The sequence below is a fragment of the Symphalangus syndactylus genome, chromosome 10, assembly GCF_028878055.3.
Source record: "Symphalangus syndactylus isolate Jambi chromosome 10, NHGRI_mSymSyn1-v2.1_pri, whole genome shotgun sequence".
NCBI lineage: Eukaryota > Metazoa > Chordata > Mammalia > Primates > Hylobatidae > Symphalangus > Symphalangus syndactylus.
Genome location: NC_072432.2, coordinates 59,257,430 through 59,277,232, shown reverse-complemented (window position 1 = coordinate 59,277,232; position 19,803 = coordinate 59,257,430). Strand labels below are relative to the sequence as shown.

The following is a 19,803-nucleotide window of genomic DNA, read 5'->3' as shown; positions in this document are numbered from 1 at the left end:
TTCTAGTAATAGAGCAGCTCCTGTAGATGATTGTTTTTTACGTTTCTGATTTTGTCACCAATGTGAAAGGAAGGAACATAGTAAATAGATTCAGTGCTGACAGTGCTTTAGGACTGGAGCATTGTTTTGTATAATATCATTTCTTTTTTCAGATGCCGCAGTATCAGCAGGCTTTCTTTCAACAGCAGATGCTAGCTCAACATCAGCCGTCTCAACAACAGGCATCACCTGAATATCTTACCTCCCCTCAAGAGTTCTCACCAGCCTTAGTTTCCTACACTTCATCACTTCCAGCTCAGGTTGGAACCGTAATGGACTCCTCCTATAGTGCCAATAGGCAAGTATTTTTCCAGTGAAAGCAAAGGAAATTATTGTGGAAGTGGAAGTCATCGTTGAATGGTTGGTCATTAAGTTCTCTTAAATTAATTTAGAATTTATCTTTTTGTAGAGCCACCCATTCTCTCTTCCTAGTCCTGTCTTCTGGTCCCTTGGCATCCCCATCCTTCCATTTCCTCAGTTAATTCTGCTAACTGCTATTTGTAGGTAAGGTGTAGCAACATCTAACAGCATTTAGGGCTAAGGATATTATTGGCTTGTATGTAAAGGCATTTTTTGTAATATAAGTATAAACAACACCCTAACAAGTGACTTCTGCAGTTAAAAAAAAATCCTTGTAGACTTTCTCTATTTACATGTTATTACCTTTGATTAATTTTACTGTTTACTCATAAAGGTTGTATAATTTAATTTAGGTATAAACATTTTTACGTATATGTATTTTAAGATGATATATAGTATACATACTGTTACCATAACATAGTTGGGAATAGTATATTTTGGCTATTTAGACTTATTGGTTAGTAGAATTATAAATTAAATAACTTTGGTACAAAATTTCTTAAACTTACATACAAAATGGCACGTGCTTTGGCATCTTGTAATTAAGAATCATCATCAATGCCTCCTAATGTTTTTAGATACCTAGGAGGTAGGAGCTGTTAGACTTCCATTACAGGAACACTGAAGTTCTCATACAATGCTATTGAAGGATTTGAAACATTAGCTGAGAAAAGGTGTCTATAAGCTTTGGCTCAGAGTTGAGCAGGAGAAACAGCAGCATCAGTAGCATACTTGTACACTGCATCTCAAAAGAGAGCTAAAGTATGCAGTTTGCTATAGAATGCCTCCCAACCTCTGTGTGTGTGCATGCATGTGTGCGCACATGTGCAAGAGACAGATGGTGGGGCAGGTATGGTAGAGAGGGAGACAGAGACGAACTGATTTCTTGAACTACTTTTCTAAAATAAGAATTGGGGTGGATGAATTAGGACAATTTTGTCCAGGGAGAGAGCAGAGTATATGGTCAAAGGCCAGTTTAAAGGTCCAGATCAGGCAGGGTGCGGTGGCTCACGCCTGTAATCCAAGCACTTTGGGTGACCAAGGCAGGCAGATCACGAGGTCAGGAGATCAAGACCATCCTAGCCAACATGGTGAAACCTCATCTCTACTAAAAATACAAAAATTATCTGGGTGTGGTGGTGCGCGCCTGTAATCCCAGCTACTTGGGAGGCTGAGGCAGGAGAATGGCTTGAATTTGGGAGGCAGAGATTGCAGCGAGCTGAGATCACGCCACTGCACTCCAGCTTGGCAACAGAGTGAGACTCCATCTCATCAAAAAAAAAAAAAAAAAAAAAGTTCAGATCAGTATTTGCCGAACTCTTTGTCATTTATCTACTCTAGTTAAATTTTTTTGCTTTATTCACATAGTGCTTTTTTCTTTAATAAATTAGTAACATTATTGTATATAATAAAATTAAAACATATTATACATTTTAAACAAATATCCACTAAAATATAAAGTATGAAATGTAAATAGTAATCTAATAAATTTGCTAAGTCCCCTAGTGATAAGAATGGAATAATTTTCCTCATTAAAAATCAGATATTCTGCTTGATAATTGCTTAGTTTAAGATACTGATGAGGCTATTGTATTAATTAGATGATTGCTTTTTTCCACTTTTGATGCTAATTAGCATAAAAAATGTCAAATCTAGTTTATTTAGTTGGAAAATAGAAAAGATATTAAACTGTCTTCTCTGACATAGCATATATATTGTGTATACTTCATATTCTAAAAGTCGATCAGCTCCTGGAAGCAAAGTTATGTCACTGTTGAGAATGGGATGATGAACTGGAAATCTGTCTAAACTTCTGATTAGTTACAAAGAAAGTTGGATATCCAAGGATTTGAGGCATACACTGGTATGCAAGGTGCTGATGCCTGTAATGTATATTAATTACTATAGCGCTGCCTGCTTTATTCTCATTTGTAGTGATGCTATTCGACAAATCACAGGTTTGATACATTAGACACTTTTCTTTTAATTTCTGTGTAACTATTAACAAAATGAGTTATCACAAAAATCATCTTGCATTCCCCAGGTTAGGAAATATTGGGTTGCATATCTGGGAAAGTACATAAGACTTGTTTTACTCCACTCCTATGAAATATGTATTTAAGGATATGGTAGAAAAAATTATACACTCAGCCACTAAAGGTTAGAAATGTGGAACTTCATGTGGGAAAATTGCTCCATCCACACTTGGTACGTCAGTGCTACTTCATTAATATTATTATACTTATTTAACATCAGATTGTATGTTGAGTATAATATCTTCTGTAACAATTTAAAAAGAGCTCTAAACTAATGTTCCTGCTTATGACAAAGTCAGTGGAAGAAGAGAATTGGGGTTAAATGTTTGTCTCTAAGTGGGTAAGGGCTATTTGAGTAGAATATAAGAAACCAAGTAGTAGTTCCTTAGACAGAGGGAAAGAGTCACTATCTTTGTTGGAATGATTATTTCCTTTTCTTTTCCACTATGTTTTGCTAAACTTTCTACTCTTCCACCATGTTAATTTATCTTTAGTATGAATATCAGAGAGTATTATTGTGTTATATTCCAATAATAGTTAAAATAAACATCATCTATGCATACGTTATCTTCTTATGATATAATTGCCCTGTTAGTTATCTGTTGATGCCTAATAAATTATCTCAAAACTTAATCGTTTAAAACAGCAGTAAACATTTATTATCTTACATACTTTCTTTGGATCAGAAATTTAGGGGTGGCTTAACAGGGTAGTTGTGTCTGGTAAGGCTGGGTTGGCTGTCCTCTGAAGGCTTGGCTGGTGATAAAGGATGTAATTTACAAGATAGTTCACTCACATGGCTTTGGGCAGGAGGCTTCAGTCCCCTGCCACATGGATTTCTTCAAAAGACTGCTTGAGTTTTCTCTTTGCCAAGGCAAAAATTATTTTGAACAAGGAATTATTGATTCTGGTTTCTCCCTCAATGAGTGATCCAAGAGACAGAGCAAGGAGGAATCTGAAATGTGTTTTTAGACCTAGTCTCAGCAGTCATGGGCTGCTGCTTGTGCCATATTTCATTTGTTAGAATTGAGTCACTAGATCTAGCTCATGTTCAAGGGTAGTGAAATTCGGTTTCACCTTTCAAAGGGGGGATGTCAGATAACTTGTAGACATTTTAATACCTGTTTAAACTAGGTTAAGGTGATAACCCTATTGAGTTACAGTCTGCCGATAGGAATGCATAAATTTATTTTGGGAATAGGAAGAGGGTGATTCATATAGGGAATCAGAAAGTTCTAAAAGGAATGATTGACAGACAGGAGTGGGGATGCCCATCTGTCTTTGAGTTTTACCCACTGTGATCTGTTTTTTTTTTTTTTTCCCTTCAATTTTCTGGATAAAAACATCTGATCTGTGTTTTAAGGACTCTGAAAGTCCTTAGAGATAGTTTTGGAATTAGAGATGGGACTCTGTCACACAGAGGCAGGCTCAGACTGGCAGTTAATGCATCCAGAATGGACTTTAAACTGAATTGTTTTTTAAATTAAGATACCTAAGTTCTATTTACTAAGCAAGTCTATTTACTTGTAGATAACTTACTATTTATTTTCCTCTATTATATGCTAGCCTTCAGTAAGTATTTAAGTATCCTATTCTTGGCTCAGATATACTGAAGGGGCTTGGACTAAGGGATTAAATAGACGACTTTTGCCTTTTTTTTTTTTTTTCTCTTCTAAGACCTGTTTGGTGGCAATGGCAATGAGCTCTCAATGGTTAGGTAAATTTAGGGAATCAGTTAAGACTTGTGAAGTTGAGATACTACTTTGAACATTAGGATTCTCCCTTCATTACTACTGTTAAGAGGATTTGCATATGAATTATGAAAGGAACGTAATAGCTTTCTTACATTGCCTCGTTCTTGTACTATACAGTCATGCATTGCATAACAATGGGGACATGTTCTAAGAAATTGCATCATTAGGCAATTTTATCGTTGTATGAACATCATAGAGTGCATTTACACAAGCTTAGATGGTATAGCCTACTACACATCTAGGCTTTATTATATAGCTTATTGCTCTTAGGCTACAAACCTGTATAGCATGTTACTGTATTTAGCACTATAGGCAATTGTAACAGAATGGTAAGTATTTTTGTATCTAAACATAGAAAAGGTAGAATAAAAATGTTGTATAAAGGATTAAAAATGGTACATCTGTACAGGGCATTTACCATGAATGGAGCTTCGAGGACTGGAAGTTTTTCTGGATGGGTCAATGAGTGAGTCATGAGTGAATGTGAAGGCCTAGGACATTACTGTACACTATTATAGACTTGACTTTATAAACACTGCATTCTTAGGACACACTAAATTTATATAAAATTTTTTTCTTCTTCAATAGTAAATTAACCTTAGTTTACTATGACTTTTTTACTTTATAAACTTTAAAAATTTAAAAAACATTTTGACTCTTTGGTAATAACACAAAACACAAACATGTACAACTGTACAAAAATATTTTCTTTATATTCTTATTCTATAAGTTTTTTCTATTTTAATTTTTCTTTTTAAACTTTTTTGTTGAAAACTAAGACACAAACACACACATTAGCCCGGGCCTACACAAGATGTGGATTGTCAATATCACTGCCTTCCACCTCCACATCTTGTCTCACTGCAAGTTCTTTTGGGGCAATAACAGGCATGGAGCTGTCATCTCCTATGATAACAATATCTTCTCCTGGAATACCTCCTAAAGGACCTGCCTGAGGCTGTTTTACAGTCGACTTTAAATAAAATAAGTAGAAGGAGTATACTTGAACATAACTCAAAAATATGGTACAGTAAATACATAAAGCAGTAATACAGTCATTTATTATCAAATATTATGCACTGTACACAATTGTATTGCTATACTTTTATACAACTGGCAGCCCAGTAGGTGTGTTCAAATCAGCATCACGACACAGGAGTAAGCTGTTGTGCTATGGTGTTACAATGGCTACTATATCACTAGGTGATAGGAATTTTTCAGCTCTATTTTAATCTTATGGAACCACCATCGTATATATGGTCCGTTGTTGAGTGGAAGGTCGTTATGTGGTACATGACTATATTTCCAGGCTTGGTTGAGGGAGAGGTACACAGGGATTCTTGGGTTAAGAAATCTTTATATTCTCATCTTCTCTTAAAAGCCAAGAGCCCTGTAGGATAATTTTCATAGAACCAGTGGTCTCAGGCTCCAGACTCTAGATACTTTAAATACTATAATAATTTATTATATGCAAAAATAACCCTCATTTAACTTTAGCTCATTTATAAAGCAGTCCTAGCAATTCATCTTTTGTTGGTAGCTATATATAGGGAATGCCTTTGTCAAAAGGAAAATTACTGTGGTGTCCCAGCATAACCAAGGCATTTGATCACTGTGTTCAGTAGTGATTTTAGAATGATACTGTCTGATAAGGTGACTGATTTTTACTTTAAGTCTTGTTTACTGTGATAATAGCAGTTAATATTTATTATTTTTACTAGATATTGTTCTCTTTGCTTTACGTGTATTAAATTATTTAATCTTCTCAGTAACCCTATGAGGTGGATACTATCACTCCTTTTTACAGATGAAGTTGAGGCAGAGAAGTTAAGGAACTTGCCCAAGGGTACACAGCTAGTGTACCTTATGTAGGTGATTATGGAGCTCTAGTATACCTTATGGAGGTGATCTGGATCCCATATGTTCTCCCTCTCCATCTCATGCCCTTGTCTGTCATCTCTGTCATAAGGAAATGATTTTGTTTTCTAAGTATTTATAAAGTAGGGCATTGTAAATTTTTATTTTAATTTTTCTTTCCATCTTCTTTTTTCTTTCTCAATTATTACTATAGGTCAGTTGCTGATAAAGAGGCCATTGCAAATTTCACAAATCAGAAGAACATCAGCAATCCACCTGATATGTCAGGGTGGAATCCTTTTGGAGAGGATAATTTCTCTAAATTAACAGAAGAGGAACTGTTGGACAGAGAATTTGACCTTCTAAGATCAAGTAAGGGACACTTGAAGGCTTATTTTGCTTCACAGTAAAATAACAGCTCTATTATTATTCAGCAAGGCCAAAGACTTTTGAGAATGTGTATGGAAAATTCTTTTTGTGCATTTGAGGGCAAAATTCAGGCCATCTTCTTATACATATACTATCAAATTATGTTGTGTGCATTAGAAATCAGTTGCTTGATAGTAGCTATTAAACCCAATATTGCTGATAGTATGCTAATATCCTAAAACTTAAATATTGCATATCTATGAATGTTAAATTCAGAATATCTCTAAAACATGGAAAATTGATGTTTCAATAAAAAGGGAGACATTATTATTTTGCCTTACTAATGACTTTGCAGCTCTGTTTTTCTGCACACTCAATAGAAATAGTGTGGGTCTGAGATGCCCTTTGAAAATGCCTGAAAGAAAACATGGGCTACTACATTATGTTAATGTTTTGTAATGCCCTTTTAATGAGTGGTGACATAAAAGGGCTGCTTTGTTGTCCTGATATGGCAAAAATTAAATAAATTCTTTTTCACTTTAAATCAGATATCTCAATGTTTTTACTTGGTATCATTGCTTTTCTTTGAACTACCTAATATATGTCAAGCTTCGCCACACATATTTTAGAAATGTCCTTTTTTGAAAGAGTGATGTGAGTGTTTTGAGTAGGTTGCAAAATAGGAGCAAAAAGCTCACTTCTAGAGTACGTAGATAATTTTCAGGTTTCTGAGGCTTTGTGTGTGTGTGTGTGTGTGCACATGTGTGTGCAGGTGTGCTTTTCCCCTTTTGCATGTGAAAAGAAGGTCTTAATAGTCCCTAGTTTATAGTTCCTAGTTCCTATTTCATTTAGGTAATTGGCCTTATGAGAATGTTTAATAGATGAAATGCTTTGTTTTGAATTAGTATATATTTTATGTAAAATTCCTGTAAGAATAGTTTGGGATTTAAATTTGTATTTTACATATTGGTTATATGATTATGAAAATTAAATTGATGATTAAATACAGATATAAAAATAAGTTCTGAGCCGTTAATAAAGGTTTCTTAATAAAACTGATCACATGTTACTAAAACAATTTTTTTTTAAACCAGAACTTTTTTTGTTTGGCGTTTTCCTAGAATTTATGTTGAGTAGGCCCAAAAGCAAGATTTTTTTTTTTTTTTTTTTTTTTGACTGAGTTCTGCTCTTGTTGCCCAGGCTGGAGTGCAGTGGCGCAATCTCAGCTCACCACAACCTCCGCCTCCTGCATTCAAGCAATTCTCCTGCCTCAGCCTCCTGAGTAGCTGGGACCACAGGCATGTGCCACCACGCCCAGCAAATTTGTATTTTTAGTAGAGATGGGATTTCTCCATGTTGGTCAGGCTGGTCTCAAACTCCCGACCTCAGGTGATCTGCCCACCTCGGCCTCCCAAAGTGCTGGGATTACAGGCGTGAGCCACCATGCCCTGCTCTTTCAGAGTGATGGAAGGGGTAGATACAAGGTGTAACCAAATCATTATAATTTATTGGATTATATTTAAAGCAAAAGATATTAATCTTAATGTGTACTGGCCAGGGTTTGCTAAATTAGTATTTTCAACTGCTTAGGTAAAAAATTATTTTTAAAAAATGAATTTATGAAATGGGTATTCACATTATTTTGTATCTTATAAAAATGTGTTATTCTAAGCTCCCTAGAATTTGTAATGACATCAAAGTAGTTTTATTTACTTAGCATAGGCAAGAGTGACATATGAATATGCCTATATATATATAACTTCATAAAAATTGGGTTGAGCATGTAAAATTCTTAAGTAGCTACTTTTAAGAATAGCTTAAAACTTCATGATCAGATAATGTGTAAATTTTAAACTTCATGACCAGATAGCATTTGTAAATTGTGCATGTGTCTGTGTGCACATGTGTATGCCAAAGAGAGTTCAGACTTTGCAGTATTAATTATAGAAAGATGTTAAGTTCCAAAGGAAAGTGCAGGAGGAATTTTATGTGAAGGTTAGACTTAGAGCAACCTTAGCCATTTGGAAAAACACCCAGATGGCCCATGAGCTACTGAAATTATTGTCACAAGTCTGATGCGCTTAATTTGGCACCAGAAAACATAAATTTTGATCCCTGACAATGTTACTTAACTAGATTGTAATCTCAGATAAGTCACTCAACTGCTGTCAGTCTCACTTCTGCATTTATAAACTGGGGATGGTGATGCCTACTTCATAGGGTTGTCCAGATAATTAAATGGTATCTTTAAATTTGGGCACTCAATAAATAAATGCCACTTTCTCTTTTCTCACTTTCTGTATAAGCCTTTATGTCATGACTTAAGAGGTTTTAGACTTTTAGCCAGCATTTAAAAATTATATTTATTAGTTTCTCAGTGGTAATTTAACAGTCAAATTAGAAGGGGCTTTGTGGGCAAACACATCAAAAGCAGAAGTGACAAATAATAGCAAGGAAGTTGATGTAAAAGTGACTGTTTTTCCCTTAATAATTGATACTCATTGTTCAGTGACTATTTTGGGGTCATTGAACCCACTCTTTTAGGGTTCAAAAAAGGTGAAATGTCATTAATAAAAAAGTTTGTAATTACTATAAAGTTGTGTATAAAATGCAGTTTAGAAAGATTTCCTCTCAGAGTTTAACTAAACTGTAATATTTAGTCATCTTTAGCACCTCTTTCAGAAGCAATAAGATATCTAATATTTGATCCATTTGATAAGAGTTTATATTATATTGATGGGCAAAAGACCTCTTCCAGAACCTTCAGAGTTTATTAGAAGACTAATTGTGCAATGAAAATTGATAGATGGTCATTATATTAAACTTTCTTAAAGTTTAATAACTTTCACCTTTTTTGAATTCTGAAATAGTGGGTTCAATGACTCCAAAATTTTGCCCATCAGTATAATATAAATCCTATCATTTTCCAAAATGAGTAAATAAACTATTGATTCAGTTGAAATGCCATGTAGGATATTTGTACCCTTTTCCTTGACACAGGTATTAACAATTTTCCAAAGTCTTTTCTAAAATAATTTATATTTGGTTTATAAAACACTTTCCAGTGAGAAACTGAAAGGCTTTATATGGTCCTTAAAGGTATAGGTATTGCCAATGTAATGATTATTCAGAATAATACATTCGCATTTGGGTTTTATTTTGAATATGATTTGTGGTTATTTTTTTAAAAACAAAAAAGGAAAATAATATGCTGTTTAGGAAATATTTTACGTATATTATCCAGAAAGTAATTTTCAAATCATAATAGTATTTTGAGATATCAAAATTCTAAAATATTACTAATTGGTAACTTTTTTAAAGTAATCTTTAAGAAAACAGTTGATTTCGTATACTAGGCAAAGGGATTTAATATGTAAAATAAACTAGATTCTTCTTGCTTTCACCTTCACTATAAATGAATACCATTTATGGTTCAGAATTGTTTTACCTGTTCTTAATTTTAGTAAGAACAAAACATTAAATCAAATTTAAGCATTAATAATAAAGCTTGTCTGAATGATATTTTTTAAAATTTAAGTTTGTATTTTTACTTTTTTGTACCAGAACATCCAGAGTAGTATGTAAACTTTAGCAATTTGTCATAATATTTTAATATTTAATATGACAATTTAAAATTGTCATAATATTTAATACATTAAACAGTAATTAGAACATAGATGCTTGCTTTGGGGAAATTACTAACATATTTGTGCAAATAGTTGTGTTAGTTATACCTGTTAGTTAAAACTATTACTTCTTCAAATATATTTCATTTATTGATGGTGGATTTGTTTCTGCTTAAAATTGGATCAAAATAACTAAAAGGAAAAATAGAAGATACTAAAGATTGTGATTGCTTTATAAATTCTACTGAATGTTGTTGTTTCACCTATGAAGCCACAGAATGATAATGGCTATAAGCATCTGAATCTATAGTTCATTGTAAAATATTAACCCTCATCTTTTGTAGCAAATTCAGAACTATTATTATTCCTTCAGTGTAGAATAACAGAGCTTTTCAAATATATTAGACCAGTTTCAGGAGTTTTTCATTAACCTTTTAGCTTTTTACACCATTATCCATATAGGCAGCAGAATTAACTTTGTAGACTATTTTAATTTCGTGATAATATTGTGGAATATACTTTGATTCTAGGATTTTAAAATCCTATATTTTTGCTATCTGTATCAATTAAAATTCTTGAAAAGATACTGTCTTTATTCACCAACATAATTCTTTTGTGAAGGCAGGAGGTAAGTTTCTCATATTGGATAATCAAGTTTTGTTCTAATCTAAAGAAAACCAGTCATTTGAAAATGTAATTAAAAACATTTCAGGGATGACTATGTATTTACAAAGTAGTTCTACATAACCATTTCATTAGATTTTATTTATAGGTAATTAATAATTACAAAATTAATGTGTATATTTCTTCTGTATTTTGTGTCCTGAGACTCACATTTTCATGTGAACTTTAGAAACATAAATGATTTTTTAAAAATTCCATTGAAAAGTTGATTCTGTGTTTTGTGGAACAATAACATTATTCATTTTACAATGAATTTATTCTGATTCCTATTTTGAAATAACTGGATAAATGAACTTTGCATAGAGCAGTATCTTCCATATTTTTACTTATAGGGACCCCTATATAAAAATAAGTTCACCTCTACATGGTAATGTGTATAGTTTTGTCATAATTTCACAGTACTGTTTATATACTTACCATAAATTTACCACAGACTGATGGATGTAATATACCAGTGCATGAAGATTTAAGGAATCTTAGTGATAACTTCACAGTTTTATAAGCTGGGACTCATTAGTACAGTAGAGGTTTCAATACGTGGAGAGGGTCGGGTGTGGTGGTTCATGCTTGTAATCCTACTACTTTGGAGGCTGAGGTGGGAGGATTGCTTGAGGCCAGGAGTTCGAGACTAGCCTAGGCAATATAGTGAGACCTCGTGTCTACAAAAAATTAAAAAAATAAAATTAGCCAATTATGGCATGCCTGTAGTCCCAGCTACTCCAGAGGCTGAGCCTGGGAGGCAGAGGTTGCAGTGAGCCAAGATCATGCCACTGTATTACAGCCTGGGTAAAACAGCAAGGCTCTGTCTCACAAACAAACAAACGTGTTGAGAGGCTGGGTGTGGTGGCTTATGCCTGTAATCCAGCACTTTGGGAGGATTGCTTGAGTCTAGGAGTTTGAGACCAGCCTGAGCAACATAGAGCTTATCTCTACAAAAAATAAAAAATTAGCTGAACGTGGTGGCCTGTGACTGTAGTGCCAGCAACTTGGGAGGCTGAGATTGGAGGATCACTTGAACCTGAGAGGTTGAGGCCACAGTGAGCCATGATCATGCCACTGCACTCTAGGTTGGGTGAAAGAGTGAGACCCTGTCTCAAAACATATAATAAAACAAAAATAAAAACAGAGAGTACATAAAATTGCAGATTCCTAAGTTACTACTCAGATAACTTGATTCATTAGGCCTACGGTTGGGTCCAGGTAACTACATTTTATACAGGAATCCTAGCAGTTATGATGCAGACGGTTGAGGCAAAAAGTCTGTTTCTAATTCAGACCTAAATACTTATACTTTTGGTCTTAATTTTCAGGAATGTGGGCCCTTGGATATTGACATGCTGTCATTATCATTCTGAGTCAGTCTCTTCTATTTGTTCTTTCTCACCCCCTCTTTTCTCTGTCCTCAGTGCCTTACACACTGGAATTTGGGAAATGGAGAAGAGTGGGGGAGTCCAGGTGGATTCTGATACAAGGCATAATTACTGGTTTTACAGTTCCATAAATGCATTCAGGGCCTGAATAAATAGGTAACCACATGTAATCTCTATGACTCAGTGAATCTTAATCCTCACCTTAAGGTTTGATTGCGGCCTCCCACCACAATAAGTTAGGGACCCTTCGTTATATAAATTATTCTTCAACCTTTTGCAGAAAGATGTTATGGGACTAGCTTCTCTTTAATGGGTGTTTTTTTTTTTTTTTTTTTGAGACAGAGTCTCGCTCTGTCGCCCAGGCTGGAGTGCAGTGGCGCAATCTCGGCTCACTGCAAGCTCCTCCTCTCGGGTTCACGCCATTCTCCTGCCTCAGCCTCTCCGAGTAGCTGGGACTACAGGCGCCCGCCACCACGCCCGGCTAATTTTTTGTATTTTTAGTAGAGACGGGGTTTCACCGTGGTCTCGATCTCCTGACCTCGTGATCCACCCGCCTCGGCCCCCCAAAGTGCTGAGATTACAAGCGTGAGCCACCGCGCCTGGCCTTTAATGGGTGTTTTGACAACAAAATAATAAAAAGTTTTTAGTAAAATGAGCATTTGTTACTGATTTCCTGCATTAAGTATACAGTTAATAGCTTGAAAAATAATACCCAAAATAAATTTTCATTGTTAACCAATGCAGTGTTGGATTTGAAAAGTAGCACTTAAGTTTAGGAAGTTTTGTTTGTTCATAAAACAATTGTCAGATGTATTTAGTAACTCAATATTAGTGCCTCAACAAAATGTTTAAAGTGTTTCAACAAAATTTTAAGTAAAAATTTAAACAATCCAAAGTTTCATGTAGATATTGCAGAGTTCATCTTAGCTGTAAGAGCTGGTAATTGTCCCATTGTCATAAAGGTTTTGAAAGAATTAGTTGCCCATAGGAGTAATTATATTTAGAATATTACAGACTCTAGGGCCTTGTTTATTCAAGAGTGTACTTCTTGGACAGCAGTATCAGTATCACTTGGGGGCTAGTTGAAGTGCAGAATGTCAGGATCCTTCCCAAACTCATCCCATCAGAGTCTACATTTTAACAAATCCCCAGGTAACTGAAATGTACATTAAATGTAAAAAGCACTGTTAGAAGAGATGCTGCTTGAACTTGGGGCTTTTTGCTTCACTCCAAAATTAAAAGTCATTTTTAGGGAATTCCAATTCTACTTGGGTTCCGCCTCCCCTATACTGCAGTCCCTTAGAACTCAGTTGAAACCAGTACGGCTTACCATGGAATTATTGGAATATAGGTCAGTCTAAACATGATTTGGATTTTTTTCAAATGGCTATGGACCAAAGGTCTGCTGGTAGAAATGCTTGAAATATCTGGAAAGGAGGTAGAATGAGTCTCAAATAGAATTTTGATTGACAAGAATCAGAGGCTAGAGAGACATCCTACAAAAATCAGGAAGTTCTCAACTAGTATGTGTCTACTATGTGGAGAGTTTTTTTGTTGGTTTTAGAGACAGGGTCTCTCTGTCATCCAGGCTGGAATGCAGTGGTACAGTTTTGCCTCACTGCAGCCACAATTTTTAGTAGTATTTTTGCATTCTTAAAGTAATGTGTTATTGACTGTTATAGAATATTGTGAAGTTAACATTCTGTAAAGATCGGGAGAGATTCAAATTTTATTACATGCTTGGTGAAAAAAATTATCTTACTGTGTTGCTCAGGCTGGTTTCAAGAAATCCTCCTGCCTTGGTCTCCCAGAGAGCTGGGATTATAGGTGTGAGCCCCCATCCCTGACCTATATGGAGAGTTTAAGAGCAAGGAAAAGATAATCATTACTAGGGAGTCAGGATATATCAACTCAAAACACACCGGTCCTCTTGCCTTGGAGTCTTCGCTCCAGCTCTTTCTCTACCTGATTGTTCTTTCCTAGGTATTCACTCCCTTGCCTCCTTCAAGTCTTTTCTTACCTAGTGACTATTAGAATCACTCTATTACTAAAACCTCTACTCACTCCCTCAATTCCTGTTTCCCTGCACTACGTTTTTCTCTATAGCTTTTAATACACCATATACATTTCTTCTTATGCCTATTGCCTATTATTTGTTTTTTCCACACCAGCATATAAACTGCATAAGGGCAGGGGTCTTTGTTTTGTTTGACATTACATGCCAGTTGCCTAGAATAGTGCCTGGCACATTGGCACATAGTAGATACTCAAATTTACTTGTTGGATGAATCAATCAATTTTATGTAAGTTTTTGTGAGTGTATGTGGGGGGATGTGTGTTTGTGTGTGTGTGAGAGAGAGAATGGTTTGATAATACAAAGTAGTATAAAAAATGAACAAAAAAGTAAAATATAGTGAATTACTTTTTATTTGTATTGAGAAGTAAGATTTACCTACTTTATGGATGAATGACCATTTGCAAGATTTTTTCTAAATTTATTTTTGGAGACTGTCTGTCAAATATGTCTCTGTTTATTTAGCTGGGTTTCAGTTCAGGCCCAAAAGTTGAGGACAGCCGGGCGCGGTGGCTCACGCTTGTAATCCCAGCACTTTGGGAGGCCGAGGCGGGCGGATCACGAGGTCAGGAGATCAAGACCAAGGTGAAACCCCGTCTCTACTGAAAATACAAAAAATTAGCTGGGCGTGGTGGCGGGCGCCTGTAGTCCCAGCTACTAGGAGAGGCTGAGGCAGGAGAATGGCGTGAACCCAGGAGGCGGAGCTTGCAGTGAGCCGAGATCGCGCCACCGCACTCCAGCCTGGGCGACAGAGTGAGACTCCGTCTCAAAAAAAAAAAAAAAAAAAAAAAAAGTTGAGGACAAGTAGTATTTAAATGAATCAGACTAAGTTTATTATTAGGTTAATTGTATTTAGTGAAACCTATCATGGATTATATTGTTAAACTTGCTTTTGCAGCAACAAATAAGTATTAAATTCAGGACTACTCCCTGATACTTACAATGATAGATTCTGAACCTAATATTTTTCAAAAAGGCTGGTGCTTTAATTTTCACTTTTATTTATATTGTATATCACTTTTTAATTTAAAGATCATTTTTATTTCATTTCATTTTTTATTTCGTTTCATCTTATTTTTGCAGATAGGCTCGAGGAGAGAGCATCCTCAGATAAGAATGTAGACTCACTTTCTGCTCCACATAACCATCCTCCAGAAGATCCTTTTGGTTCTGTTCCTTTCATTTCTCATTCAGGCAAGTTACATATGTAACATCATCACTGTCACAAATAAAACACACAAGAACAACAGCAAAATCTTATAAAGTGGAAGTAAGACTCTGATGTTAGCTACAGAAAGTAAAAAATATTTTAACCTTTAGCCATCCTACTCTTCTTAATGATGTTCTTTGCATTGAGTTATTATTTAGTTGTATCTTTGCCAACATAGAAAAATGCTGATTTATACAATAGAAACATAACTGCTTCTTTTCATCTTTATTATTGGATACTATTGAAAAAATATTTAAAGATATTTTTATACTTAGCTTTTGCTTAAAAATTTGATATTTTCCTAGTTTGTACATGCTGTCTTGTAGATGCATTTTAAAAGTATTAATAATTTTGTATTTGTCACAATCACTTTGTTTTAGCTACTCTTTTCTTCTTATATCCCTTTTCTGATTTCAATCCAGAATTTAAATATTGATGTTTTTCACTGTTAAAAATTTTCAGTAATAATTTCAAATTACCCAATTAACACTTGGAAGATACTAGGATGGAATAGGATCGTGCATTGGCATAAATGAATTCTCATGTATGTATGGTTATAGTGGAAAAAAGTTCTAATCTTGGCAAAGGGAAATATGTTAGAAGAAATTATGCTTTATTAGAAGGTAAAAGTTCAATATATTCATGGTAACTGTCAGCCATGTTCTTCAGTTCTGTTCCTTTTGTTTCTCACTCAGGCAAGTTACATGTGTAACACCACTTGAAAACTACAGGATTAACAACAAAAGAAAAACTTACAAATGTAAAGCCAAAAGAAGAATTGAGTGTTTAGGATTTCTGCCGAGTACATTGAACAACTTTTCAACATTCAGACTTGTTTGGTTATCTGGAATATACAGGATAGCTTTTTCATTGCTTTCATACTCCATATTTTTCTCTTTGACATTTATTAAAAACAGTTCCTATTCTTGCTATTTTCTGTTTGCTGCTTTCAAGTTTTCTTTTTCATAAATGACATGATTAACTGGGGAACGTAGCTTACTGTGTCTGTTTACTTATTCTGCATAAATGTGTTCCCTTATACCCCCAATACCCTGGGTAATGGAATTATGACTTTCTAAAATTATAATAACTCAAAATAGTCATTGTAAGTTCTCAAGAACATAGTATTCAGTGCCTTGAGATACTGATCTCTGTGTGGCAGAAAGCAGTTTCAGTACTAGCTCTTTTACATCCTCTGTTAGGAATTGCATTATCCTTTTCAGGTTTGCATGGACCTGTACAACTACTTCTCTGCCGTTTAATAGCATCTGAAAGAACCCTGGGGAAATGAATAGTAGAGTTAGGAGAACTGAAGTAAGCTTCAGTGATTGGTCTTTTCTCTGGACACCCTTATTTTGAGGTTGGCCTAAAGATTTTGTACTTCGCAACATGTTCACAGGTTTGAGCTTGATTGCTGCTATTTTGTTTAACTGTTTACTACAGGTATTTATATTAGATTTTAAGCTTATTGAGGGTGGGAAATATGAACTGTCTGTCTTTGAATCCTGCCCAGTGTACAGCCCAGTAGGTACCTAATACTGTTCATTGAATGTACGGAAAAAATCATGACTATCTATAAAAATTCATATTCCTTAGATTTAGGACAGTGGCCTTAAAAAAATGCCCATTAATGGGCCAGGCACGGTGGCTCACTCCTGTAATCCCAGCACTTTGGGAGGCTGAGGCAGGTGGATCACGAGGTCAGGAGATCAAGACCATCCTGGCTAACATGGTGAAACCCCATCTCTACTAAAAATACAAAAAATTAGCCAGGCGTGGTGGCGGGTGCCTGTAGTCCCAGCTACTCGGGAGGCTGAGGCAGGAGAATGGCGTGAACCCGGGAGGTGGAGTTTGCAGTGAGCCGAGATCACGCCACTGCACTCTGACCTGGGCGATAGAGTGAGACTCTGTCTCAAAAAAAGAAAAGAAAAAAAAGCCCATTAATATAAATGCTACCTTTAAAGAAATCTTTTTAAACAGTGTGAACATAAATATTGGACTGGTTTGGTTATGAAAAATTAAGTATATAGACTGGAATAAAGGAGAGTATGGTCATAGGAGAAATGCATCTCCTGAGAAAGAAGAAAAAGTGATCACTGTGCAATATTAGCACTGTTAATTTGATATATGTCAGATCTAAAATATATAATTAAGTTAAAACATCTAAATATATTGCTACTTATTATAAAGCTTTGAAATACTTTGTCATGTATAATTTTTAGGTAAAAAAGTATTTGGGGACATTCATTTTTCTTTAATAGCAAAATAATTGAACCTACTGAAACAAAAATTAACCTCCCTGTAAGCTTTAGGAAGAAGTTGGAAAAAGGAGTTCTATCCAGTGAAAATACACTCTACTAGCATTGTGAGACTGAAAAAGCATCTGGAGATTTCTAGGACTAGGACCCAAGAATGGCAAAAAACTACTCCCAGGTGTATGTGTATATATACAATACAGAATGATAAGTGTATGTGATAAGCCATCTTATTTGAATTTGAGAGTTGATAATTACTAAACAGAATTTAATTTTTAGTAAACCATATAGAGAATGCTACTTGAGAATAAAATGAATTTATGCGGCAGAATGCTTGTAAGAACTTAGTTAAGTTTTAAGTCTAATGCTAATGTTCATTTAAGAACCACTGTCCTGAATCTAGTGTTCCTTACACTGGTTTTATTAGGAATTGTGCTCTTTTTATTTTAAAAGAAAAAGTTTCTGTGAAAACTTTTAATCTCAACTTTGATACTGTAATAGATTAGTATATACTTTTTTCCTGCAGTTTTTCGTAATCTGGCAAAGTAATTTGTAAATTGAAACTTTATTAAAGTATGTATATAGTTTAAAAAGTCAGATTTAACAAGATTTGAAATGAAAAAAAAAAAAAAAAAAAATCACTTCCCTTCCTGTTCCTCCCAGTCCCCTTTTCCTACTTAAACTCCTTAGAGGTAATTTTTCACTTCTGGCATTTTAATATATCATGCTAATTTTGCTATTTCTTACCTCTGCACTTTTTAAAACAATAGCTATGGACTTTCTATTATGGAAAATGAGATTTTTTTTTGATTTAGATATTTTACAGTTTGTCTGCCTCACACATACACAATCATGCATACACACACACACACACACACACACACACACAAACGTCCTGTCCTTACATCCAGCATGTTTTTGACACAGTTTTTGGTTGAATCAGTGTTCAGTGTCTACATTTTTTTAATATGTAAATATTTGTCACCACTGAGGTTTATTATCCCATGATCACATTTCCTGTCTTTGTTTTTCCTGGAGTTAATTACTGTGTTTATAATCACTATGTTTTTTGTTTGCTTAGTTTTTTATGTACCCTATCATTGATTAATCTTCATTTAGAAGTGTAAATTTTCTCCCAGTTTAAGATGGCTATCATTTTCATTCTTCATTACATCTCTCATGGAGCTCTGCAATCAGAACTGGTTGCTTTCTGGAGCTGCCACACACTTAGAATTCTAGTATTTTTCCCACCAATCTTTATGGAAATTCCTGGATCTCTTCTCATCCTTTTTCTTGGTTTGTTAGTAAAGCAACTCCTCTAGTTGTTGCTTGAGAAAATATGCATGAGAGGAAGTTTTAAGCTTTGCTGCCTAGGCTGGGTGGGGTGGCTCATGCCTGTCATCCCAGCATTTTGGGAGGCTGAGGTGGGAGGATTGCTTGCTTGAGGCCAAGAGTTTAAGACCAGTCTGGGTGACATAGTGAGACCTTGTCTCTACAAAAATAAATACAAAATAAACTTTGCTGCCTAAAAGTTTGTATTTTCCCTAAACTGATACCTGATTGATAATTTGGCAGAGCAAATAATTTTAGGTTAGATATAATTTTCCCTGTGAGTTTTAAGAGGCACTCCTTCATAGTATTTTAGCTTCTCATATTTCTGTTGAGAAATCTGATATTATTCTCTTTTCTGATCCTTTATGTGTGAACTGTGGTGGGTTTCTTCTTCTTCCTCTTTTTCTTATTTCTGCTCCTCCTCCTCTTCCTCCTTTCTCACCCCACCATGGACATTTTTAGCATCTGTATTAACTTGTTATGAATATTCAAGATGTTGTACCTTTTATTCATTGTGCTGGGGACCTAGTGGGCCTTATTCAGCCTGGAAACTTGTATTTTCTTGCTTTATATGCTTTGGTAATTTTCTTTCTTCCTCTTTCTGGACTTTCTTCTTTTAAAATCAGTCCTCTTACTAGGATATTGTGCCTTTTGGATTGAACCTCTAATTTAAATTTTGTTCTCCTTGTTTTCTAGCTCTTCGTCTTTTATATTTTCATCTTAGAAATTTCCTTGGCTTTATATTACAGACATTTCTGATTGCAAATAACGTATTATTGGATGCAGTATATTTTAATTTGTCTGAGGATACTTTGGTTTTGCACATTTTGCCACACC

At 34.9% G+C, this 19,803-nt stretch overlaps 2 protein-coding genes across 4 annotated transcripts in view; one reads left to right on the top strand and one right to left on the bottom strand.

Moving 5' to 3' along the window:
* BMP2K (BMP2 inducible kinase) overlaps positions 1–19,803 on the top strand; it is a 146,236-nt gene that overhangs the window by 99,259 nt on the left and 27,174 nt on the right. Inside the window, exons 13-15 of one of the 2 annotated variants that reach the window (XM_055297215.2) lie at positions 153–337; positions 6,261–6,418; positions 15,253–15,363. In XM_055297215.2, the coding sequence (XP_055153190.2) occupies positions 153–337; positions 6,261–6,418; positions 15,253–15,363 (454 nt within the window). The remainder of the gene's footprint in view (positions 1–152; positions 338–6,260; positions 6,419–15,252; positions 15,364–19,803) is intronic. The other variant, XM_063610340.1, reaches the window with a different exon arrangement.
* Positions 15,303–19,803, bottom strand: part of PAQR3 (progestin and adipoQ receptor family member 3) — a 55,628-nt gene continuing 51,127 nt past the window's right edge. For both annotated transcript variants that reach the window (XR_010113847.1, XR_008660763.1), the window contains exon 11: positions 15,303–15,388. The gene's annotated coding sequence lies outside the window, so the exon portion shown is untranslated. The remainder of the gene's footprint in view (positions 15,389–19,803) is intronic.